This window comes from Leptonychotes weddellii, chromosome 14 (genome assembly GCF_054177405.1).
Source record: "Leptonychotes weddellii isolate Sample4059 chromosome 14, ASM5417740v2, whole genome shotgun sequence".
NCBI lineage: Eukaryota > Metazoa > Chordata > Mammalia > Carnivora > Phocidae > Leptonychotes > Leptonychotes weddellii.
This window is the reverse complement of record NC_138382.1, coordinates 42,692,127-42,718,909: the sequence shown is the minus strand read 5'-3', so window position 1 is coordinate 42,718,909 and position 26,783 is coordinate 42,692,127. Positions and strand designations below refer to the sequence as shown.

Genomic DNA, 26,783 nt, shown 5'->3' with positions numbered 1-26,783 from the left:
CTACGGCGTCGCACGAGGAAACGAAAACTACACAGCAACTCCTTCCGCCCACGTGAAAGATGGCGCTTGACGCGTCAACCATCACTGCTGCCGGTTGCTTCCCTTCGGGGGCGGGGTCCAGAGAGAGCAGGAGGTGTGTGCTTAGGCAGTGGATGCTTTTGTTTTCCTCACCTTTTCTCCCCTCCCGTTACTCTGATAGTATTCGTTGCAGGTGATGGGCGAAAGATTAGGTAAAATTCACCCAGAATTAGAGCACCAGGCGGGAAACAACCGCTGCCTGAAGTGGGTTCGCGGTCGGGACGCGCGCGAGGGCCCCGGATCGGGGGCGGGGCCAGGGGTGGGGTGGGGACAGGGGCGGGCCCAGGGGCGGGGCGGTGGCCGGGCTGCGGTTGCGGTCCCTGCGCCCGCGGTGGCTGAGTCGCAGGAGGTGGCGAGTAGGGTGAGTGAGAAGCCGGCGGGCCGGCGACTGTTTGGGGTTGGGGTACAGGGACCGCGCGAGGGCGGGGGCGGTGGCAGCAGCTCTCCCCAGGGCTCGGCTTGTCGTCCCAGACCGAAACCCGGCATCGGGTTTTCCAGCTGGTGACTAGTAGAGTTGCCTCCATCCAGGCCCCCGGCTTCCCGGCTGCGGCGGCACGGAGACCAGGGGCTGGGGACCGGGCCTCTGGCCCTCTTTCCCGCCCGCAGCCCACGAGCCGGCCGCTTCCCGGGGATCCGGTGTGAGACCCAAACGGACCCGTCGGACCACCTGCGCCGCGGGTTCGAGGGAAAGCGCCTCGAGCACAGAGAGGCCTGGCTCTGGGGAAGGCCAGAGGGCGGGTGGTGTGCGGTGAACGCCAAGTCCGGGTCGGAGAGGAGATAAAGCGGGGTGGGATGGCACGGGGTAGATACCATATGGCTGCACAATTTGAATACAAGTTTCTAGAGATTGCTGATTCCCTGTGAATTTGAGGGGCAGTTCTAGACTGGGTTGTGCTCCCACTGTGTGGGTCATGACTTGCTTGCTTCACAGCTCCGAGGTTACACAGACTTACTTAAAGGAAGTGACCATTATGACTTGAGCATCACTTGACTGATAGTATCTGCTGCAGAAAGAAGGACACTGCTTACATGTCTAATACGCCCACACGGCATCTGATTCACCCCCTACTCCACCACGCTACTGTATTCAGGAGACAGAGGGAAGTCATGCACTTGCTCAAGAGAGACGACCCTTTCAGAAACAATGGAGATTGCTAGGCCCTAGAAAAGTAACAGTGGTTGTGGCCAGTGGATAAATTCCAGTACAAACTGTTCCCATCCCTCACCTGTGATGAAAAGCAAGGGGAACATCAAAAACTAATGATGTAATGTATGGTGATTAACATAACATAATTAAAAAAAAAACGAAAAGCAAGGGAACACAACACCTCTGGCGTTACATTTAATTTGTACTTTTAATTTGAAAAATACTGTTTGATACCATCTTTATCAGACTTCAGAAAACTTATGGGAAGCTTACAGAAGCTAGAATATATGGAAGATTAATAATATGGAGTCGGAACACTTGAAATATGATGGTGTTATGTGACACAGATACCTTTGGCCACTACCTCAGCCAAACCCTGCTACTCTGGAAAGCCCTGAATTAGTTGGAAATCGCCTCATGATTTATTACTCTTTATATATCCAAAACAAAAGTGAGAGAAATTCTGGACCACATTGCTTATTGTGCACAAAGCCAGCACTAACCTGCTCCAGGAAAGTTACATAGGTGCTAAAGATTTTTTTTCTCTCTTTATAACATTGATAAAATAGTCTCTTTATTTAGCTCTGTTAGCAGTCCAAAATTTGCTTTCGGAGAAAAAAGTAAAAACAAAAAACAATGAGGACTCCTATCTTTCAAGCCTGCCCTTGGGCTCTATGTTAATTAAGTAGTTCTAAAGAGTAGTGTGGGTTAGCCTGCCTATTATGTGAGAAACTTGGATCTGTGAGAGATAGCCTGACAGTGATATAAATTTCATTTGCGAATCTTGCCTGATAAAAATTTAGAAAGTGTCACAAACAGTCGGGTGTTAACAGTTCACTGTCATTAAAGCTGGCCTGGGCAGCGTCTGTTTTTGGAAAGTGGGCTGGCTTACGACTCTGCTGCTTTTAGGGCTGGGAGAAAATAAACAGAAAGCATGATTATAAGAAGTGTGAGCCTTATGATGGTAGAATTCTGATTTACAACAGCAGTGGACCAATCAACTTTCTAAATACCTGTGGGAGAAGAGATGGCTGGTTTTTAGCAAAGGTTTAAGAAAAAGCAAAGCTTAGAACCTACTACTCTGCTAACAGTTTTAAGAGATGGTAATCAATATGATCTTTATGTTCGCATATGTTGGATTATTTTCAGAAAGTATATTGGGTACATCCTCATGAGTCCTATTCTTTGTTTACAGGAGTGGAAAGCCACCGTGTCACCCAATTTGGATCCTGGCTTCCCTCAAAAGACTCTTAAGGCTAATCTTTGATAACCTTCTGGAGTAGCCAACTACATGTAGATATATAGATAAACGACTGTTGGTTTTGACCTGATTTTTTTCAGCCACATTTATATATATGGAGTTTCCTCACCAAAGATGATGACTTTAAGTGTTAGTAAAATTATTTTTACAGCTCTCTTAATTACACTTCTCTGTAGCATTTCATTTCTCAAAATTATTAATTTTGGCAGGATTTTAAGCCAAACAATTCAACATGATTCTTGTCTTTTGTTTTCTTTCTAATGATAATAGCAATGAGTATAAATGTAATTAATGGTTCTGTAATAGTTTAATTTTCATTCAGGTAAAAATTTTCTCATAATCCAAGCAGATTTTACCCTGGGGCTCGGTTCGGTTTTAGGAAATGCTTTCATTTTCAGCATAATGATGAAATGTTTGAGTTAAAATATTGTTCCTATGATTATTCACCTTTTTTATCCAAAAAGGAAGAACAAAAGGAAAACGTTACAATATAATTTTGTGGGTGTGTGTTAACTCATCTCCTTGGCCCTCAGTTTGTTATTAATGATGACAATAGCATCATTACAGTTTGAATTCAGATTACATTCCTGTATTCTATCATTGTAAACTGTTTAAATTTTATCCAAAACAGTGGATATTTTAAATAAGCTAGACAGTTTATGTCCAGTATAGTCTTTTAAGACTGTTAAGTTGATATAACACATTAAAAATTAAATATTCCCTAAATGAATTACTGAACTAAAAATACATACATTAACTGCCTTTATGTTAAATCATTTCAACACGTGCATACTATAAAGTGTTTGCCAAGTTCTGTATACCTATTCTTGATATGCATGATAAAAATGCTCATCTAATACTCTAAAAATAGAAGCCACTTCTTTTCAGCAGTCTGAACTCTCTTGACAAGATATAGGTAAAATTCTTTAAGTAAATGAATTGTAGTTATAGATCAAAAGTTGCCTCCCAAAGCAATCCTATAGGCAAAGATAGGTGTATCATAATTCACCTATTAATTGCTGTCCTTTATCATTATGATGAGTAGCTTCCACAGTTTTAGACTTGCTTAAATGTAATTATTATGGTTCTTTTCACTTTAGGTCTTTCAATACACGTATTCAATTTTTTTTAAAGATTTTATTTTTAATCTCTACACCCAACATGGGGCTTGAACCCCCTACCCCAAGATCAAGATTCACATGCTTCACTGACTGAGCCAACCTGGCACCCCTCAATTTTAATATTAGGCAAGAATGATTCATTTTACACTATCACAGAGAGTATATACCTTTAGAGTGTTGGATTTCAGTGGGTTAAGATATATAGGAGATCTTGATTCTTGCCTGACTCTGACCTTGGGCAGTTAGCTTTTCTCTCTCTATTTTCCCAGCAGAGTGAAAGGCTTGACCAGTATCTATCCAGTCACTTTGTTCTTTACATGTTCTAAATAACCGAAGCTTTTTTAGTTTAGCCATTTAGTATAGAACTCTTGGTAATGAACTCAGTGTACTGCTACACTGCTTTCTTAAATTTAAGTAGCATATTAAATATATTTATCTTCATCTTGATGTTTCAATTTTATTTTAAACACCAGTATTGGGCTTTAGTGCCCTGAAACCCAGAGAGCTTGTTGAGAATAAAGGTACTGTTCGCTCGTTTTTGTTTTTTTGCAATCTTTTGTCTTTCTTTCTTTCTCTTCTGTTTTTCTTTTTCTTTTTCTTTTTTTTCCCTTTTAACAGCTTTAAGGTATTTCTACTGACAGGTGTCTTTTTTTTTTTAAAGATTTTATTTATTTAAGAAAGAGAGAGCATGAGAGTGGGGAGGGGCAGATGGAGAAACAGGCTCCCCACTGAGCAGGGAGCCTGATGTAGGGCTTGATCCCAGGACTCTGGGATCATGACCTAAGCCGAAGGCAGACGCTTAACTGACTGAGCCACCCAGGCGACCTGTACTGACAGGTGTCTTTACTAGTTTCCTAGGACTGCTGTAACAAAGTACCACAAACTGGGTGATGTAAAACAACAAAAATTTATTCTCTCACAGTTTTGGAAGCCAGAAGTCCAAAATAAGGTGTCTATAGGGACATGCTCCTTTGAAGGCTATAGGGAAGAAAATTCCTTGCCTCTTAACTCATAGTAGTTACCAGCAATCTTTGGCTTCCTTGGCTTATAATCATGTAGCTCTTAATTCCTACCTCTGTCTTTACATAGCCCTGTTTCCTCTTTGTCCATGTGTTTCTAAATCTTTCTCTCTTAAGGACACCAATCATTGGATTAGGATCCACCCTAATCCAGTGTGACCCCATCTTAATTTGAATATACCTATTTTTTTTTAAAGATTTTATTTATTTATTTGACAGAGAGAGGGAGAGCACAAGCAGGGGGAGTGGCAGGCAGAGGGAGAAGTAGGCTCTCCGCCCAGCAGGGAGCCAGATGTGGGACTCGATCCCAGGACCTTGGGATCATGACCTGAGCCGAAGGCAGACGCTTAACCAACTGAGCCACCCAGGTGCCCTGAATATACCTATTTTCAAATAAGGTCACCTTCATAAATATAAAGGGTTAGGACGTAAATATATATTTGGGGGGTGGGCAGGACACTGTTAAACCCACAACAAGTGTGGTGGTCTCTAGCTGAGCCCTCCCTTTTCAAATTTGCTCCTCTTTGTTGTTGTGGTTTAGGAACCAAATATCCAATCATTAGAATTGCACATAGATTGGATATTTGGGGACAGTGAGGGTCTATTCTATGAGCTTTAGCATATGATATTTCATATTAATGTTCAAAGATCCTTTTTTAGGTCATTATTATTTTGAATTTCTAAGTGCATTCCCTGAATATAGGTGACAAGTTATTATGCATCATAAGGTTATCATCGTATTAGCAAGCATTTGATGTGCACCTGCCATGCTAGTCGAATGTCTATCCTAGTAGGGGACATGCTTCTAAATCTTTTTTGACTGAAGAGAAAACCACATAGGCCTAAGTCATTTGAATTTCTGACGAATGACTTTAAAATTGCTGAACCTAATCATTGGTTTTGTATGTTATTGTTTAGATATCCCTGGAGCATTTGGATAATGTGGTAGTTGGGATGCAGTGATGTCGAATCTCTGTCCACCGCCATCTCCGGCTGTTGCCAAGACAGAGATTGCTCTAAGTGGTGAATCGCCTTTATTAGCAGCTACCTTTGCTTACTGGGACAATATTCTTGGTCCTAGAGTCAGACACATTTGGGCTCCAAAGACAGAACAGCTACTACTCAGTGATGGAGAAATAACTTTTCTTGCCAACCACACCTTAAATGGAGAAATTCTCCGAAATGCAGAGAGTGGGGCTATAGATGTGAAGTTTTTTGTCTTGTCTGAAAAAGGAGTAATTATTGTTTCATTAATCTTTGATGGAAACTGGAATGGAGATAGGAGCACGTATGGCCTATCAATTATACTTCCACAGACAGAACTTAGCTTCTACCTCCCACTTCACAGAGTGTGTGTTGATAGATTAACACACATTATCAGGAAAGGAAGGATATGGATGCACAAGGTGAGTGGTTTTTGAGCTTATTAATCATGCTAACCTAGCCATTGAAAGTTTATCTTCTGATACATTTATATCTAATACTTAGAAATGATATGCAGTTAACTTCAAACAGTAGCTATTATTTGCATCTGCCCTATTAGTTCTAGTAGTCTGATGTCAGTGATCTTCATAATAACCCTTGAAGGTAGGAAATGATAGTTCTTTTTTTTTTTTTTTGGAAATGATAGTTCTGTGTTACAAGTAAAAGCTAAAGCTTAGAGGAATTGAGAACATCGTAGTAAGCTTTAGAGTCTAGGTTTGTCTTGGGAACCTTTAACTGTAAAACCTTTTCTCTTTTTGCATTGTATGACCCTGTTTTTCACTTAATACTGTGTGTAGGTACAAGCAGTTCAAAACAAGTGTTTCATAAGCGTTGTAGCCTTTGGTCTCTTTTACTTCTTTGCCAAGTTCTGAAATTTGTAAAATGAGGAGGTTGCACCAAACGGTTTCCAGGAGATGTTCCTTTTAATTTTGCGGATCCAGCCAGAGGAAATTACTGTCATCCCATAAATCCTGTAATTTAATATTTAGTGATACTTATTTATTTATTTTAAAGATTTTATTTATTTATTCATGAGAGACAGAGAGAGAGAGAGATCGAGAGAGGCAGAGGGAGAAGCAGGCTCCCAAGGAGCAGGAAGCCCGATGCGGGACTCGATCCCAGGACCCTGGGATCATGACCTGAGCCGAAGGCAGACGCTTAACCATCTGAGCCACCCAGGCGCCCCATAGTGATATTTATATTTTCATATACTTTTGGCAGACCTGAAGAACAAATTTAACTCTCCTTTCTGCTTTACAGTTTTGATACTAATATGTAAGTCTGTTAAAGCGTTCTTAATTTTATAAGGCTTTTACCCCTGGTAAAAAGTAATAATATCTTTGAAAAGAAGAGTGTTTTACTGTTTGCATACTATGTTTTCTTATTTTAAATGTTTATGAAAATCATTTAAAAGTCAGGAAGCCCCAGATACATACAACTTGATCTTACTTAATTTGAAAAGTACAAACCATTAGTTTCCTGTGTGAAATTATGCAGATGTTGCATTGACTGTTTTCTAGTAAGTTATCTTTTTTTTTTATCTGCAGAGAAAAGGGTGTTTTTATTTTATTTTGTATTGTTTATAAGAGAATGGATTTGTTGGATTAATTTCCTGCCCCCTCCCTTTTTATTTCTGCCCTAATGTGGAAAGTATTTTCCCCATGAACTGAACTACACAACAGCATGTCTGCCATTTAACTGTATTGTGAAAAATAAACAAATCAAAATGTTTTGTTTTGTTAATTTTAATGAATTTTCTCTTGCTCAGGAAAGGCAAGAAAATGTGCAGAAAATAATCTTAGAAGGCACAGAAAGAATGGAAGATCAGGTAAGATACAGACTACATACTATCAAACACCACCAACCTCATGACATGCATCTGTATAAGGCTGAGGGCTACTTTTCTTAAGGCCTTGAAGCCGTACCGTACTATTTTGACAGAGTGAGAATGAAAATGAACAGAGCCTTTACGGAAATATATGGAATAAATTGAATGAAAATTTCCATATCTTAGACCTGAAGAGTTAAATAAGTGAAGAATAATAGCTATTTTGCTACCTTTTTTTTTTTTTTCTGTTTGCACAGACTAAGTTTTGAATAACTTGTTCATGGTAAAAATTTTAAGTTTTATATGAGATTTTCTTTAAGGTATTGCTCTGGGCGCCTGGGTGGCTCAGTTGGTTAAGCGACTGCCCTTGGCTCAGGTCATGATCCTGGAGTCCCTGGATCCAGTCCCGCATCGGGCTCCCTGCTCAGCAGGGAGTCTCCTTTCCCTCTGACCCTCCCCCCTCTCATGTGCTGTCTCTCTCATTCTCTCTTTGTCAAATAAATAAATAAATAAAAATCTTAAAAAAAAAAAAAAAGGTATTGCTTCTTAAACATTTCCCCAGAAGTAGTTATAACAGGAGAGAAGTGAGTATACCCCTCTAAGATATCTAAGATTAGTTCTAAGCATAATATTTATTTGAAGTCTCATGCTGTATTTTTAACACTCATGCAAATTATATTTTATTTCCTATCTATTTAATATTCAAATTTGCCGGTGATAGTCCTCACATTTCTGATTATATGAAGTCTGTAGGGAAACATGGCATGGTTATCCCATGTCTTTGAATCTGCCTAGGGCACAGGCACCAGCATTTGAGACGCATGATTGCATGGATATGGTTTCCCTTGTGGAAGTTAAATGTAAACCATTTCAGTGCAGGGCAGAGATGTTCTGAAGGGGAATCTCCAAGGGAGAAAGGGTTCTTTGCTTTTACTCCCATTACCTCTGGCCACTCTCAGTGTTCCTTGTGTTGAACTCTAGTCTAAGGATGACTGGGTTGTCTTTACTCTGGTTCTCCTTTAGCGTGCCTAAGACAAAATAGTACTTTAAACAATAACTTTTCTAAAAATTTGTGAATATACAGGACTTAAACCAGGAAAATAGAAAACCCTATAAAATGATCTCCTTTACAAAATTGTTACTATATCTGTATTTTTGCAAATAACTCTCCAGGCCAGAGGAGGTAATCCTGGGGAAAGGTCTAACACTTACAAGAAAATGTTTCCCTTTACCCAGAGAAGCTTGGCCTTTACTTGGTGGTCAATGGGCAGAGTGCAAGCATTGGGGAGACTTTTACCAACCTCTAGATGTACCTACTAGTTATGGAGTAGTTAGTAGAGTTACCTCAAGATAAAGAAATTTAAGACCCAATAAAATTCTGCTTTTCCTGGGATTTTTTTTTTTTTTCCAAACCAGAAACCTGTACTTAAAAAGTTTACCACTATTAACTTTTAATTTATTTCTGTTTTAAGGGCTCTTCTTGAAAATGTTATCCTCTTCCTTCTGTACATTTAGACAAACTGGATGTTTTTAAAGGGGAAACATTCTCCTGCTAAGAAGTTCAAGTTAGAGAAGTCACAGGAGGAAAAGATACTTGAGGGATTTTCTTTTGAGTCTTCTGTGTTCAGGCTTGTACGATTTCTCTTGTTAAGCTTTGATGAGGATATGCATTCCGTTACAATAAATACCTGAGATACAGTTTATGGCACTATATATATGCCTAAACCTAAGGGAAGATATTTTTCTACAGTTATCCTTTCTGCAGAGAGGCTGCCTGATAGTTGAATCCTTGCATATCTCACATCATGTGCTTAAAATGACTTTATTTTGAACAAATAAATACTATTTGGGGATGACACATTAGTCTGGAATCAATCACTGACTTCATTCACTGCAAGTTTTGGATGCTTATAGCTATCATCTGATAAAATCACTTTACAAGGAAATAGCTATATAGCTAGTCATTATTCTTGTTGAATTGCATGTGTTGATTGTAATTGTAAACAAGCATTTTAAAAATTCTTTTAAAAAGCGGAAACAGTGAGGGGTTATGTTTGGAGGTTACTACAGGATGAATTTTTTAAAATAATAAAACCTTCTATATGATGCAAGGAGGCTTATGTCTTAGCTTAAAATTGCCACAGACAGCATCATACTTAAATTCCCAAGTTTCTGAAAAACTGGCTATAGTCACTCAAAAAATGACTCCAGGAATGACTGAGATTTAAAGACCTATGTGAAAAGTTTGAATAAAATAGTTTCATGAGAGATGAAAATCACATATTCTTAATATGTGATTTTAAAAACACGTTTAGCTAAAAATTAACAGATATGTGACAGTTTCATCTCTCTAAAAGTTTACATATTCAGGGGGTGCCTGGGTGGCTCAGTCGGTTTAGTGGCTGCCTTCGGCTCAGGTCATGATCCCGGGGTCCTGGGATCGAGCCCCACATCAGGCTCCCTGCTCAGCGGGAAGTCTGCTTCTCCCTCTTCCTCTGCCTCTCCCCCTGCTTGTGAACTCTCTCTCTCTTTGTCAAATAAATAAATAAAATCTTTAAAAATAAAAAAATAAAAAATAAAAATAAAAGTTTACATATTCAGGATGGTTCAAAAATGTGGGGGCAGGGGTGATGATAATGAATAAATGAGAGATCACCCATCATTGAGACACTCTACATTTGTGATGTTCTATATTGAGTTTTCAGTTTCATTCTAGAAACTACAAATTTCAAAATTACATTTTTGATGTCTGTTTATTGATTCTTAAAATATATGTGATGAGTTTGATTTGCATTTGGGTACTAAACCTTATTGTGAATGTACAGGTTGAACATTGACTCAAGCTTTACTACTGAGTTATTTGCTGACTATAAGTCTTTTTATGGTTGGTTTTCCTCATTTTTAAATATAAAATGCATCAATGACCTTTAATTAACAAGCATTTTTCATATCTCAAATAAATATCAAAGGAAATCCTTTCTAAATTTGGCGTGATAATTTAATTATTGCATGGATTGGTAAATCATAAGCCAATGATTCCACTCTAAATAAAATCATTCCTGGAAGAATGAAAATTAGTTTTAAATAGTTTGTACATCCTTTAGAAACGTTTTGGAGTAGTAGACATGTTTGGGGGGGTGTTTTAACAAGTTATCAGGTATTTCTATCAAAGGATGTCATTCCTTGCTTTCAGTTCTTATTTTTTTATTGCCCCATTTATCCTATACAAGTTTTCCCTGCTATCCAAAAACGGAGCATTCCTGTAAAATCTTTTATACACTGAAATGGCCATAAAGAAGCAGTTACCATTAATTTATATGGAAAAGTTTTTTGTTGTTGGTCAGTGTATTTAATTAATTAATGCTACAATGAACATCTAAATTTATTCATATATTTAATGTACATTGCATCTTGATTTATTAAAGCCAAGTGACATTCTAGTGGGCATTTACTGTTTTTTATGTTATTTTATGTGAGTGTAACATCAGTTGCCTCCCCCAAATATCACTGGAATAAAAAGAAAACCTTTAAAGATGTGGGGCAGTTTTTTATTTTCACAAATTGTTCCTAGAGATCTGAAACTAGAGTACTGAAAAGCTCAATTCACAAAGAAAAATGGTCATTCTTGAAGTACAAAGATGTCTCTAATGACTCTTTTTGTTTGTTTTTTCTATTTATTTATTTATTTATTTGATGCAGTGTTTTCATTGTTTGCGTATAACACCCAGTGCTCCATGCAGAACGTGCCCTCTTTAATACCCATCACCAGGCTAACCCATCCCCCCACTCCCCTCCCCTCTAGAACCCTCAGTTTGTTTCTCAGAGTCCATAGTCTCTCATGGTTAGTATATGGAAAAGTTTTTGAGTGTTCCCAGACCCAAAAAATAATCCCTCTTAGGCATCTCTGATACCTTAGAACACATCCTACTGATGGATGGACAAAATAAATCGAGCTAAAGCACAGATGCTCACAAAGTCCAAAGCTAAGGCAGCTCGGTGCTGAGATGCTGAGTGGAGTTCGGGCGGGAGCTTGGCCAGGCCACTCTTGCACTATGTGCCACCTCCCATGCTCGACACTGTTTTAGCTTCTCACCTTTTTTTTTTTTTTGTAGAAGCAGAAATCCTCTTCAGATTTCTTTTGGTTACTGAAAACAGGTACTAATGTAGGTCTTTCATAAAAGCAAAGTGATGTAACTCAAACTTTCAAAAAGCCAGGGATACCTTCATTGTGTGATTTTCTTCATTTTGCTTTTTTGTACAGGGTCAGAGTATTATTCCAATGCTTACTGGCGAAGTAATTCCTGTAATGGAACTGCTTTCATCTATGAAATCACACAGCGTTCCTGAAGAAATAGATGTAAGTTCTTACTTGTATTATTAAATAGAAATAAGGATACCCTCTTATCACTTCCCTTGAGTTATATTACTAGTAGGTATATTAGTAGTATTCTAATTTCAGTAGTATCCATTTTTTGTCATATATACTATTCATATGAAGTATTAGCCACTTTAGCAAACACACATAAAACCCTGAGTTTTATAGCCAAACAGAGGTTTTTTTGGTCATTGATAGTTGTGGCAGAATTACATTTATTTAGTTTATTTCACCACTTTTGTATTTCTTAAAAGTAGGAAAATTCCAGACCTTATAGAAGCAATCAGTATTGAATGCAATACTTTCTGTAACAAAGCAGTATACCAATAAGTGGTGGTTTGCACAAGTTTATTTACATTGACTAATCTAGTTTTCTTTATCATTTGTTGGCATTTTGAATTACACACTCTGCATGTGTAGAGAAATCTTTAGGAAACTATTCTTGTTTCTTTCTTTGTCATTAAGATTGGTCTCCTGATTCTGATAGCCCAGAAGAGGAAGTTGTTCTTGTCAAGATTGTTGCTTAACTTGCCTGACTGGTTTTCACATTTGTTCTTCTGAAAGTTTATAGAAGTGCCCAGAGGTTGTTTTATTGGATTCTTGATGCTTAGAAATGAGGACAATGTGTCATATTGAACTTAGACTTCGGAAAACTTGTGTATTTAAGAGTGTTATTTCAATGCTACATTATAGCCAGAATAACTTTGGTTTTTTTGTTTGTTTTTTTGTGGTGTGTTTTAGATAGCTGACACAGTTCTCAATGATGATGATATTGGTGACAGTTGTCATGAAGGCTTTCTTCTCAAGTAAGGATTTTGTTTCTTTTTGTAAGAGATGGATAAAGCAGATAGAAATCTTAGGCTCACCTATGACATGATTTGGAAGGATGAAAACAATAAGAGACTAGCTACCCAAATTATTCTAGGAACAGTGTTGCATATTTAAACTATTACTTAGCTTTGTGTTATATTTTTCATTTATTACATGTCTGTGATATATTTGATGTTACTCTTTTTAATATTTAAAGAAGTCGAGTGTCCATAGTGCCCAGGCAGGAAATCTTGGTCTCTTGTGTGGTTCTGGTTTCTTATTTTACTTCTCATTAAAGCTGAAACAAAGAACTGAAGGGGGTTCTTAGACCCATTTCCAGTGTTGGTGGGGGCTTCCCCCCACGAACAAACAATGCTCTAGATACCAAGTGGGTGTCCTACAGTTTAATTCAGTTCTTACACTCTCTGCCTGGAGAGTGTCAGATTCCATAAATTAAGGGTTCAGTCCCAAGACTGCGTCTCCCCTACCCCCGGACACCAGTCTGACTGGCAACAGATTGGACGTCACAGCCTCCTTGGACTTCAGACACCAGTAACAAGTCCAGGTTGTTCCCTGGACTTCTTACCAATTGTCTATAAATCAGGTTCCTACAGCCCCCTCCTTGGGTTCCATTAATTTGCTAGAGCGGCTCACAGAACTCAAACATTTTATTTACTTGATTATTATAAAGGATAGAATCTAAGATACAGATGAACATCCAGATGGAAGAGATGCATAGGACAAGGTCTGGGGAAAGGGTGAATAACTTCCATACTATCTCCAAATACCACTCTCCCCAAATCTCATGTACACTAACACAGAAGCTCTCCAAACTCCTTTTGGGTTTTTATGGATGCTTCATTACATGGGCATGATTGATTAAATCATTGGCCCGTGGATAACCTCCAGCTCCTCGCCCCTCCGCAGAGGTCAGGGAGGGACTAAAAGGTCTAACCCTTATCACGTGGTTGGCTCCATTAGTAATCAGCTCCCATCCTTAGATGCTTTCCCCCCAAAAAATCGCCACATTAACATAACAAAAGGCATCTCTATCATTTCCTACACTTAGGAAATTCCAAGTGTTTTGGAAACTGAGCCAGGAGCTGTGGATTAAGACCAAATATATATATTTCTTAAAATCACAATATCACAGAACCCTTACAAATTAAGTTTCATTTGGATGGACTTAAGTTTTTTAGACCTAGAAAAGAAAATTATTTGTATTTTTATTGATCCTTTCCATCTTTAAGCAGATTTTAGTACTTAAAGAGTGTGGGCTCTAAAACCAGACTTCCTGGGTTATTGCTGTGTAAACCCGGGCAAGATACCTGAAGTCTCTGTGCCCCCATTTCCTCATCTGTAAAATAGGAATAATAATAGTACCTACTTCATATGATTTGTTGTAAGAATTGAGATAAATCATATTAAGTATATAAAACAGTGCCTGGAACAAACAAGCACATAATAGCTGACATTTTCTTTTTTTGTTTCTTCAAAGGAAAATGTAATAACAATAATAACAGCCAAAATTTATCAGGTGCCTACGAGTCAGTCCCTATACTAAGTGCTCTCTCTGCATGTATAAACTCATCTTTTCCCTTAGTTTCTTTACGATTTCTTTACGATTGCAGATTATTGTGAAATTTTATTTTTTTCAATGAGAAGTGAAAGGATAAAATACTTGCTTTTTATGTCCATAGTCTTTTCCTCAGAGAATCTCAGAGGCGTGAGTGTTTTTAGCCTAGAAGCCTTAACATAGCTTGATTCAGAAGCACTTTAGTGCTGAATCTGCTGTCAGCCATTCATATCATTATTTTTAATCCCATTTGATTTTAAATAAATCACTTAACCTCTCTACACCTCAGTTTCATTCTTTATAAACTGGTAATATTTTACTAACTGGGTTTTAATTTCAAATGGGAGAATCTCTGTGAAAGGCCTGAGGAAAATGTAAAGTACTATGGGAAACAAGGGATGGCATTTCTCTTGTAGCTTTGGCATTCATCATGTAAAGCTAGTCTAAGTTGTTTGAAGTTCACTTGCCCTTTTTTTGTTTTGTTTTAGTTTGTGACATTGTTTTACTGGCAGTGTTTTTCATCTTTTTTCTTCACCTTGCAGTGCCATCAGCTCACACTTGCAAACCTGTGGCTGTTCTGTCGTAGTAGGTAGCAGTGCCGAAAAAGTAAATAAGGTAATTTATTTTATGACCCAGCCAATAATCTGACTTCTTAATGCTGCTAACATATCATGGATTCTAATTTAAAAGTTAGCTTGCAGTCAAAACAATCTAATATTATAAGGAGGTAATAGAATCTGGCCAAATTACTGTGTGACACCCTGTGACAAAAATAAGTTGAAGTAAACTGCTAAATAGGAAATCATTAATCCGTTTCATTTTGATAATTCATAAATATTATACAGTTCTCAGTATTATATAAATGGTTTTGAGACTTTCTTAAAATAAGGTATTTTTAAAAATTATTTGTCTTCTGTTTTCTGATGTCACTTTTAATAAATAGGGCAATAACCATGTACTTTTTTTTTTTTTAAGATTTTATTTTTTCATTTGACAGAGTGAGGGAGAGCACAAGCAGGGGGAGGGGCAGAGGGAGAGAGAAGCAGATTCCCCGCTGAGCAGAGAGCCAGAGGTGGGGCTGGATCGCAGGACCTGACCTGAGCCGAAGGCAGACACTTAACCCACTCAGCCATCCAGGCGGCCCAATAACCATGTACTTTTGATACAAATTTCAAAAAAATGTTATCTGGTTTTTCATCTTGATTTGTTATCTTGCTTTTCCTCCTGAATCTATTTTTTTTAGGGACCTGTTGCTACAGAGTGGTCAGTGGAAGTTATGTTTTATTCAGTAACATTTGTGACCACTTCCTTCAGTGCTACATGAGTTAATAAAGACTTAATGAAGTTATCTTTCCAAGCATTAGGCAAAAACTAAGGGATTTTGCACTTTTCTTCACTGACTGTTAATTAGAAAGAGATAAGTTGCACATATCTATCAATTTAAGTAAACCTGATTTTTCTTTTTATGTTTTACACAGGAACTATGTTAGGAATGATTATTTCCTTGACAAATATATTTGTATTTTTTTCTCTACCCTGTATGCTTTGCCTGACCCTTCATTTACCAAAATTATATTTTTCATACATCCATTTATGAGAGGTTAGTGTACCTCTTACTATATTGGTCTAGCAATTTATTGTTATATTTGTTACCCCAAGAAGGTAGGTTTCCATCTATGTCACCCAGAACCTTCAGATTTCACAGAAGGACTTCCCAATAGCTTTTTGGAAGAAGAAGGCTCTGTGGTTGGGGCTCTCTGTTTTTAAAACACTTTTTTCATCCCACATCCTCTTCTGGCATAATTGCTTCTCTTTTATTTTTTTAGTATGAAAAAGATTGCCATCACTCTATATTGAAAGCCTACTACTTTAAAGTCACTACTTTTAATGTGAAAACTGTCTGAACATACTTACTTGGCTTTTTATTTTCCTGATAGAGCTATAGATCAAATCCTGTTAGAATCATAGATTTCTAAGCCCCAACCAATACCTTGCTTATTTTAAGTCAAATTTGATAGAATTTTTTTTTAAGATTTTATTTATTTATTTATTTATTATTATTATTTTTTTTTTTAAAGATTTTATTTATTTATTTGAGACAGAGAGAATGAGAGACAGAGAGCATGAGAGGGAGGAGGGTCAGAGGGAGAAGCAGACTCCCCGCCGAGCAGGGGAGCCCGATGCGGGACTCGATCCCGGGACTCCAGGATCATGACCTGAGCCGAAGGCAGTCGCTCAACCAGCTGAGCCACCCAGGCGCCCTAAGATTTTATTCATTTATTTGACAGAGAGAGACACAGCCAGAGAAGGAACACAAGCAGGGAGAGTGGGAGAGGGAGAAGCAGGCTTCCCGAGGAGCAGGGAGCCCGATGCGGGGCTCGATCCCAGGACCCCGGGACCATGACCTGAGCCAAAGGCAGATGCTTAACAACTGAGCCACCCAGGTGCCCCTCAAATTTAATAGAATTAATTCTCATTCTATTGAAGCATTTGGATACTCCTAATATTCATTATAATGGAATTTCACTATTCAACAGAGGCCATAATTCTGCCTAATTTAACTGCATTTAGTTTTCTTGTCCAGAATTGTTTGCTTATTTGAAAAATAGTTGCCCCTGGGTGGAGATACAATCAATAATTAAGTCATTAGTTCTTCGTGAAATAAGGATTCCGTGATCAAATATGTTGAATAAAGTATGCATATCATATCAATCACCTGGTCACAATATGTATTCAAACACTAAAGGTTTTGAAATATACAGTATGTTTACCAGCATTTCCCAAACTTACTTGACCACACAATTCCTATTTTAAGCAACAACTGTGATGTCCCATGGACTCCTGAAGGTGACTAAGGAATACTTTCTTCTCAGGATGTACTTTATTGACAATAGTCGTTGAAGTTTCTATTCAAATTTCTTTCATAAGCAAACCAGTGGCCTTTAGTTTATTTTAATGCTAAAATATTTTCTTTTACAGATAGTGAGAACGTTATGCCTTTTTCTGACTCCAGCAGAGAGAAAATGTTCCAGATTATGTGATGCAGAATCATCATTTAAATACGAGTCAGGGCTCTTTGTACAAGGCCTGCTAAAGGTATAGTTTCCATTTGTCACAAGTGAAAGCAACTTTTTAAAATCATTTTTGACACTCTTTATAAATATATTTTGAGTATTAGCATGTAGGACATCTCATGTTATATGCCAAGGAGCTGACCTATACACAAGTCTGAGCTTAGAGTGTATGTCTTACAGATTTATAGTTAGCATCAATGAGACATCATAGAGTCTCTTTTTGTGTGTTTCTCTTTGTTTCCTATAGCTGCCTGTCTGACCTCAGGATTATTTATTCAAGTTGCATATCTAAAATGGGTACCTTTTTTTTTAACTGAAAAGAATTTTCTTTTCTTTTTTTTTTTTTAAGATTTTATTTTTATTTATTTGACAAAATAGCGAGAGAGGGAACACAAGCAGGGGGAGTGAGAGAGGGAGAAGCAGGCTTCCCGCCGAGCAGGGAGCCCGATGCGGGGCTCAAACCCAGGACCCTGGGACCATGACCTGAGCCAAAGGCAGATGCTTAATGACTAAGCCACCCAGGCGCCCCAAGAATTTGAATTTTCATTAGCATTTTTTGTTTATGTGCTGTATTCATTTATTGAAAGAAAATTTTAAATTGCTTCCTGTCTTCACAAAGTGTATATAGAATTTGAACAATTCATATATATACATATTCACATATGTGTATTTTTAAATTATTTTACATTTTTTATTTACTTGAGTCTGCTTTTTCGTTTTAATTCTAGTATAGTTAACATACAGTACTATATTAGTTTTAGGTGTGATCTAACAATTCTATACATTACTCAGTGCTCATCATGATTAGTGTACTCTTTAATCCTCACTCCCTATCTTACACCCCTCCCACCACCTCCTCTCTAGTAACCATCAGTTTGTTCTCTGTGGTTAAGAGTCTGTTTTAAGGTTTGTCTGGATTTTTTGGGGGGTTGTTTATTTTGTTTCTTAAATTCCACATACGGTGAAATCATATGGTATTTGTGTTTCTCTGACTAATTGAGTCCTCTTTTCAAGGAGCAAAGCAGATAAATAAATGTAAATTAGCAATTATTTTCAGTAATTACAGGGAAGATACTTTACTGAATCTATCATTGATATTTCAATTTTAGTCAAAGATGTGAAGAAGTAGATTTCCTAATGGTTATGTGATTCTCTCACAGTGAATGCTTTCTTGAGGATCTAGGCATAGCAAAATGAAAGAAAATATATTAAAAATTGTTGCAAATAAAAACTATATTCAGCTTTTGCATTTTCAATAGTGTGCATGCTCTGAGCTCAGAATAATATTTAAATACAGAAACTACTTAAGGGAAACTCATTTCCAATTTGAACTGCACAAATATGAAAATTAGAATCTCTCTTTATCAAAGACATAATAAGGTACTTAGTACTTTTATTTCCTCAGCACCCTCTTACTTAATTATGTAAGTTTTATCCCTGAAAAGGACCTATACCAGATACATAGAGGAAAACTTGAAACTATAATGAAAAAATATTTGTTAACACTTTTCCATACACGTATAAATTGTTAAGCCTTTCAGAAAATACTTTACCATTATATGTCAGGAGCCTTAAAAATGTTCAAAGACTTAACCTACTATCTCTGCTTCTGGAAATCCATCCTAGGGAAACAGTTATATAAGGAGAAAGATTTACTTATAAAGGTGTTATTACAGCATTATAAGGGTAAAAAACTGAAAATAGCCTCTGTATTGTGTTCATAATCTATACCACAATGCTTTGGACCCAGTAGATAATTCTTACATGGCATTTACTGCCCAATTGACAATACCTGGGAAGACGTACATTTTTTACTTATAAAAATACATATCCGTTGAGATTTAAAAGAATATGTAAGTAGTCTATAAGAAAAGAAAAAGTTCCCCATAGTCTCATAATCCAGTGAATAACCACTGTTAATATTTGGCATATACCTTGCTCCTCTTTTTATTCTTCTGTATGTATCTTTGACATAACTCCCTGCCCCCTCCACATGTTTTAACCTCCATATTCCACAGTATATTATGAACATCTTTCTATATCAGCACATAAACTTCAGCAAATCAATTTTTAGCAGCTAGACAAAAAACCATTGTTATTTAATCACTTACCTTTTTGGCTGCTTAGCTTATTTTCTAGCATTTTACTATTTAAACCAGTCTGTAGTGCACCCATCACTAAGACTTTGTACACGATCATGACTCATTTCCTAGGATAAACTTCTAGAGATGGATTTGCAAAAGCCAGTTTTTCTAATTAAAAGATAATTCTTCGGGGGCGCCTGGGTGGCTCAGATGGTTAAGCATCTGCCTTCAGCTCAGGTCATGATCCCAGAGTCCTGGAATCGAGCCCCATATCAGGCTCCCTGCTCAGCGGGCAGCCTGCTTCTCCCTCTGCCCCTCCCCTCACTCATGCTCACTCTCCCTTGCAAAAAAAAAATAAAATCTTTAAAAAAAAATAAATAGTTTTGGGCGCCTGGGTGGCTCAGATGGTTAAGCGTCTGCCTTTGGCTCAGGTCATGATCCCAGGGTCCTGGGATCGAGTCCCGCATCGGGCTCCCTGCTCCTTGGGAGCCTGCTTCTCCCTCTGCCTCTCTCTCTCTGTCTCTAATGAATAAATAAATAAAATCTTTAAAAAAATAAATAGTTTTGGGCGCCTGGGTGGCTCAGCCGTTAAGCGTCTGCCTTCAGCTCAGGTCATGATCCCAGGGTCCTGGGATCGAGTCCCGCGTCGGGCTCCCTGCTCCTTGGGAGCCTGCTTCTCCCTCTGCCTCTCTCTCTCTCTGTCTCTCATGAATAAATAAATAAAATCTTTAAAAAAATAAATAAATAAATAAATAAAAATAATTCTTCGTATCTTTTGGCATGTAAGACAATAAATTTTCTTTTCATTATGACAGGATTCAACGGGAAGCTTTGTGCTCCCCTTCCGGCAAGTCATGTATGCTCCCTACCCCACCACACACATAGATGTGGATGTCAATACTGTCAAGCAGATGCCACCGTGTCATGAACATATTTATAATCAGCGCAGGTACATGAGATCCGAGCTGACGGCATTCTGGAGAGCCACTTCAGAAGAAGACATGGCTCAGGATACTATCATCTGTACAGACGAAAGCTTCACTCCAGATTTGTATGTAATGATATTATTGTTAAACAGTATTATGAAATTATATCTTTTATGAGTAAAAACAAAACAAGCCTATGTTTGAAAGGAAGGAAATATTACTACGAGAATTATGCTTGAAGAAATAATTTGGTTAATCATGCACTTTTTTTATTTAAAGATTTTATTTATTTCTTCGACAGAGAGAGACACAGCGAGAGGGAACACAGCAGAGGGAGTGGGAGGGGGAGAAGCAGGCTTCCCGCGGAGCAGGGAGCCCGATGCAGGGCTCGATCCCAGGACCCTGGGATCGTGACCTGAGCCGAAGGCAGACGCTTAACGACTGAGCCACCCAGGCGCCCCTTTACTCTATTTTTTTTTTAAGATTTATTTATTTGACAGAGAGAGACATAGCGAGAGAGGGAACACAAGCAGGGGGAGTGGGAGAGGGAGAAGCAGGCTTCCCGCGGAGCAGGGAGCCCGATGCGGGGCTCGATCCCAGGACCCCGGGATCATGACCTGAGCTAGAGGCAGACGCCTAAGGACTGAGCCACCCAGGCACCCCTGCCTTATTTTTTTTCTTAAATGTCTATTTTTCTTAATATAATTGTGTTTTGCATAGATAGGTTAGATTAGTCGCTAAAAGTAAATATTCAAGTATTTACTTAAATATACATTGAGGCCTTACACACGATAATAGGTGCTAATAAGGTTGGGCCTACAGTCTAGTGTATAAGAGTCATCAAAAGACTTATTAACTAAACCAAAGAAGTAATTCTTTTTTTTTTCTTGATATGTGAATATAATATACAGCAGAACTGTGAAAATACATGTATAGAGCATTCTTTTATTTGCATTTTATATTTTTCATTTTTTATTCATAAAGTATGATCAGTAAATTAAAAAGAGAAAAAGTAATGATAAAATGTTGAAAGTGGACCCAATTAGAGGGGGAAAGATTATAAACCCGAATTATAAAACCCCAAGAAAATACTTAAGTTCTAAATCAGGAGAAGAAATGCGGTATAGTCTGATGGTTCTCTTTAATCAATTTAGAGTGCCCAGCACATTTAATATGCTCAATAAATGTTATTTTTGTGATAATCCATGTTTGAGCTTATAAAGCAGCAGTAAAATTGGAGCAAGCAGCCCTGTCCTGTAATTCTAAGAAACATTTGGAGCTGAGCCAGGGGACATGTGGAGCACCAATAGTCACACAGAAGTTACTGACCAAAAGCATAGAAAAGGAGCCCCATGTCCAAGGGATCCCCAGCCTCATGTGTCTCTAAGTCCAGAAAGATGGCATCATTAGGACCCATCTTTTTCCAGCTGTCCACTGTTTTTGTGGGTTCCATAGGAAGTTTTAAGGAAATTGGTTTAGAAAATGAATTAGTCAAAACGGGAATTCCAGGTGACTAATTTTTTAAGTATTGGTAATTGTGGTACATGTGTAGGAATTCTCAAAACTAATCTGTGCTTTCAAGCATTTTCTTCTTTCCTGAATTATTTAGTATTTTCTCCCCTTTTTTTGGTTACTTCAGAGCTTTTTTTGGGGGGAATTTAGTGAACTTTAGAATGGATTTATCATCCAGTAATTTTATTTTTATTTTTTTAGAGGAGGTATGTGTATGCTTTTAACATTTCTTACTCATTTTAGCCAGTTATGTTTTGATTGCTTCACTGATTTGACAGACTTTGATTAGCCAGCTAGTCTTATTTACTGATGATTAAAAAAATAACATCATGAATTTTTAAAATTTATTTACAACTCCCAAGTAAATTTTATGAACACGAAATTGTCCAAAAATAATATTCTGCCATTAGATTGTATATTAACTTTTACATATTACAGATATATTTTACTTTTTAGTTTTCTTTAAGCAGTATTATTTACTTTTAAGATATTTTTAATTTTAACTTCTAAAAATAATTTCACTCACTGCCATTACATGAAAAATGAGTCACTGGAAATATCCTTTTTTAACACTTTGCTTCATCTGATTCACCTATGACAGGGACAGTCAGTTTGAAAAGGGGTGCTGCCGACTAGTAATCATGCAGGGCTGACTTTTTTTTTTTTTTCCTTCTGAGTTTCCTTCTTCTGTAATTTGGTACACCCATCTCCTAAAGTAGGAAATTTTAAGTACTTTCCTATTTCTCTATGCACACATCTCTCTTTGTTTGCCTTTCTTGTAAGTTCAGTGATGATCCCTACCATTTTCAGTGAAAAATTGCTTACCTTATGCTGTGTTAGAGATACATTATCTCTAGTGTGTATTATGTCTTAACTTCTTACTCTGATCATTGCCTAGGTAGGTAACTTCTTTCCTAAGTAGTTGGTTCATGTTACTTGCTTGGTGATAAGTTTGTTGATGCAGCTCAGTGGTCAAGATGTTCCTTAATCCCACTTGAATTTTCCTTAGCATTTACCCTTTTACCTTTTCCTTCCTCAACAGCTTATTACAAGTTACTATAACATAAAGTTAACCTTTTATTTTGTTCTGGGTTTTGGTGGTGGTGGTATGTGTTTATTTTTCTTGCTGTTTTATTTTGAGATGGCAGGAATTGGCAATCGTATTTATTAATTTTCTAAGGCTCTCAACATTTTTTTTATAAGGTGAGGGTACAAAAATAGATTGATAGGGACTTACATACCCTTCTTGGGGATGTTTATATCTTTAAGAGAAAAATAATTACATAGTGGCTTGACAAACTCCAGTAATACACAAATGTATCCTTGAGTTAAAATAAATATTTTTGTATCTCCAAATATATTTTTATATATATATAATTTTTATAAATATGTTTATATATAATATTCCATTTCTAAGAATTTAATTTATTGGCTGGAGTGAGGGATTTTGGAAAGTAGCCTTTTCAATGTTTGGACTGTTTTCTTCATAGGAATATTTTTCAAGATGTCTTACACAGAGACACTCTAGTAAAAGCCTTCCTGGATCAGGTAAATGTTAAACCTGAGATTGTCAAAATGAATGATATGATGTTTTCTTTTTTAGTGTATACTACATTGCCTGTGCTATATATGTAGCATCATAGAGTTAAGTCGTTACTTTTTTAAGTCATTATCTCTTTGTAATGTTTCAGATCTTTCTAAAGTGTCTACATAGTGTTTCTTTTGAATTGTTAGTGGGTGTAGCCTATATATTAACAATGAAAGATGCAATATAATAATAATTAATGTTTTAATTCCAACCACTAACCTATCACTCTCTTGGGGAAAGGAGAATATTTTTTATTTGCCTTAATTGAGCCAAAATGTCTTTAAAACTTAGTATACTTCTACTGAAATAATAACATCTTTATTGTCTCATTATTTTGAAAAATATCTACTTAGTTAACATTTGAAGAAAATTATAGATTATATGGGACTTATTTCTTAATATAACAGCTTTGTCATAGTATCATTCTGGGGACCAGGCCAGGAAACAGTATCATAGAAGTAACTTTGAAATAATGAGGTCCTTAGATTAACTCAAAATTTTAGATCCAGGTCTGTGTAGTCTGTGACGTATTGCATACTTCAAGGATAATTCATAGTCATGCAATTAATTCCATGCTTCTCGAGCTGAATAAAATCATTTTACCACTACACATGTACCCTTACCCCCAACAGTAGAGAGAGAAGAATATCTCAAATCCATAGTCTGTAAGCATGGCTCGACTTCTGGGAGCTTCAATTTTATTTGGAGATGTGGGCAGAAAAAGTTAGATAATACAAATAGAAGTAAATTACATCATGTTTTTTTTTTTAATATTTTGTTTATTTATTTGAGAGAGTGTGCGCGCAAGCAGGGGGAGGTGCAGAGGGAGAAGCCAACTCCCTGCTGAGCAGGGAGTCTGACATGGGGCTCGATCCCAGGACCCTGGGACCATGACCCAAGCCGAAGGCAGCCACTTAACCAACTGAGCCACCCAGGCGCCCCTACATCATGATTGTTAATAATAAAGTAAATAGGGATGTATTCTGAGATAGAATGCAAAATTTGAGTTCATTTTCAAAGATAAAATAGAAGACTTCAGAAAAACGTGATTACTTTAGACTCTACTTCCTGTCTGTTAGGGGCATCCAGGCAAATGGTTGTGGAGAACTGCTCTAATGTGTGTTATCTGCCAGACATTGTCAACGCTGTGATGGAAACATGCTGTATAAGAAGAATTGGAGCAGATTATTTATTAAAATACTTCATTTTCCTCTAGGTCTTTCATTTGAAACCTGGTTTATCTCTCAGGAGTACTTTCCTTGCACAGTTTCTACTCGTCCTTCACAGAAAAGCCTTGACGCTAATAAAATATATAGAAGATGATACGTAAGTAAAACCACATGGAATAAAAACCTGTGTGCATTGTGTTTTGTTTTGTTCCTTTTAGACGTTTTCTATATTTTTATATATAAAATTTTTTTTTCTTCATTATTTATAGGCAGAAGGGGAAAAAGCCCTTTAAATCTCTACGGAACCTGAAGATAGACCTTGATTTAACAGCAGAGGGCGACCTTAACATAATAATGGCTCTAGCCGAGAAAATTAAACCAGGCCTACACTCGTTTATCTTTGGAAGACCTTTCTATACTAGTGTACAAGAACGAGATGTTCTAATGACTTTTTGAATGTGTAACTTGTGAAGTATATTTTGTCACAATCATGATTGCTGCTAAAGTAGCTCGGTGGTGTAGGAGACATCATTCCCTCGGGTCATGCCCTAGAGTCCTACTTGGCAGTGCAATTAAAGTTAGTTACACTACAGTTGTTACAAGTCTGTAAGGGGATGTCAGGTGCATCGTTACAATGGATGCATCTTTTCCTAGATGTGCTATCTTGGGATACAAACTTAGGTTTACAGTTATAGTAAATGTTATTGCTCTCTTTTAAAGATATAATAATAGAATAAAACTTGACCACAACTACTGTTTTTGTAACTTACAGTTCATGGTTTACATGTATCAAAGTGAAATCTGAGTTAGTTTTCACAGATAAATACTAGTTGACTTTTCATCTCTTGGTGTTCCTTGAACATAGGTTAAGTTTTAGAAAGAATATATTGATCAAGCAGATGCTTAATTCAAATTAATTATTAGATCATACTTGATAGACTTAGTAGTCCTTAGAGTTCAGTCTGTGTAAAAACGTCATGCAATACATGTAGTCCCGATGGTGAACCACAGTCAGGGTGTTTGTTTGTTTGTGTATTTGTGTGTTGAGCTCTGTCAAAGAAAATAGAGGAGATTGGATTTTATGTTTTAGTAGTTATTGCCAACTATTTAAATTAATTTTTATTATTTTTGAGCCGAATTGAAATGTGTACCTCCTGTGCCTTTTTTTTTCTTGAAAAATATAATGACTTGGAAGAAGTTCAGATTACACTAGTCAGCCATTTTTATCTTGTTTTCCTCTTGTAGATTCTCACCCTGATTTGGCAGTTGTGACTCCCAAGGTTATAAAATGCAATAGAGAATATACTAACTAGTAAGATCTTTTTTCAGGAACAGAGAATAGTATCTTGTCCTTTTCTTCTTATATTTCTGCCCATATTTTTGAAGTTGCTGGCAGGTCTCTTTGCCTGCATCTTGTGAGGAAAGCAGGAGAAACTTTACTGATGTGCTATTTTACTAGGTGCAACTTTGGCAAAACTAAGTGATCAATTTCTTTTGTTTCCTTAATGCGTTTGGACCATTTTGCTAGCTATAAAATAAGTGATTAATATAATTCTGTGCTAGAACAGTTTTGACATAATAGTATGTACAAGCAGCTAAAATATTTTTATTTAAAACTGTGTAAGTTACACAAAAGGGAAAAATGTTTATAAGAAAGGGATAAACGTGACAGAGTCCCTCTGCTGTTGCTTACCAAATTGAACCAAAACCAATATGTTCTTTTCGGAAAGGTCCTAATTGCCTTTCACATCACTGATCAGAAAGGTATAGACAACCTGATTTATAGACACAAATGGTACTGGATGACTGGCGCTCTGGCTCAGTCATGAAAGAATTTACAGGTAGTACCTTGTTGTACGCCTTACTCAGTGTTTTCTATGTGAGATTATTAAAGAGTACTGACTGATTATCTTCTTTTGCTGGTTTATTGTACTGTGATATAGAATGCAAGTTGTACAGTGAAATAAGTTATTAAAGCATGTGTAAACATTGTTATATATCTTTTCTCTTGGATGGAGAATTTTGAATAAAATATCTTTGAAATTTTGTCTCAGCAATTATTTGTTCAGAAAAGCAGTGTAATGATAATGAAAGACTGACAGTCTATGTTATATCTAAAGTTTTTTTACTTTTTTTTTTTGTTTTTTTTTGTTTTTGAAAAAAAATGTATTTGAAGTTTTTTATAATGCCCGGAATCTTTTCTTTATAATGCTGGTTGCTTTTATTACTTT

General features: G+C 37.0%; 1 protein-coding gene across 4 annotated transcripts; it reads left to right on the top strand.

Moving 5' to 3' along the window:
* Nucleotides 1-352: 352 nt before the first annotated feature.
* Nucleotides 353-26,699, top strand: C9orf72 (C9orf72-SMCR8 complex subunit). 4 transcript variants are annotated; one of them, XM_081803049.1, is made up of 13 exons: nucleotides 353-439; nucleotides 2,421-2,615; nucleotides 5,545-6,032; nucleotides 7,379-7,438; nucleotides 11,551-11,601; nucleotides 11,700-11,795; nucleotides 12,555-12,619; nucleotides 14,742-14,814; nucleotides 17,179-17,295; nucleotides 20,173-20,408; nucleotides 23,286-23,343; nucleotides 24,600-24,709; nucleotides 24,822-26,699. In XM_081803049.1, exons 3-13 carry the CDS (start codon nucleotides 5,589-5,591, stop codon nucleotides 25,006-25,008), a joined length of 1,497 nt encoding a protein of 498 aa, XP_081659175.1. In that variant the 5' UTR covers nucleotides 353-439; nucleotides 2,421-2,615; nucleotides 5,545-5,588; the 3' UTR covers nucleotides 25,009-26,699. The 4 variants fall into 4 exon arrangements, with proteins under 4 accessions (XP_081659175.1, XP_081659178.1, XP_081659177.1 ...); XM_081803050.1 differs by lacking the exon at nucleotides 353-439 and adding an exon at nucleotides 960-1,676; XM_081803052.1 differs by lacking the exon at nucleotides 11,551-11,601.
* Nucleotides 26,700-26,783: the final 84 nt, after the last annotated feature.

What these genes read in the sequence shown, in the direction of transcription:
- C9orf72 (XM_081803049.1), top strand. Translation starts at nt 5,589, where the DNA reads ATGTCGAATCTCTGTCCACCGCCATCTCCGGCTGTTGCCAAGACAGAG. An exon ending in CAGAAAGAATGGAAGATCAG is followed by an intron (nt 7,439 to 11,550) that starts GTAAGATACAGA and finishes TTTTTTTTGTAG; the next exon opens with AAGCAGAAATCCTCTTCAGA. An exon ending in GCGTTCCTGAAGAAATAGAT is followed by an intron (nt 11,796 to 12,554) that starts GTAAGTTCTTAC and finishes GGTGTGTTTTAG; the next exon opens with ATAGCTGACACAGTTCTCAA.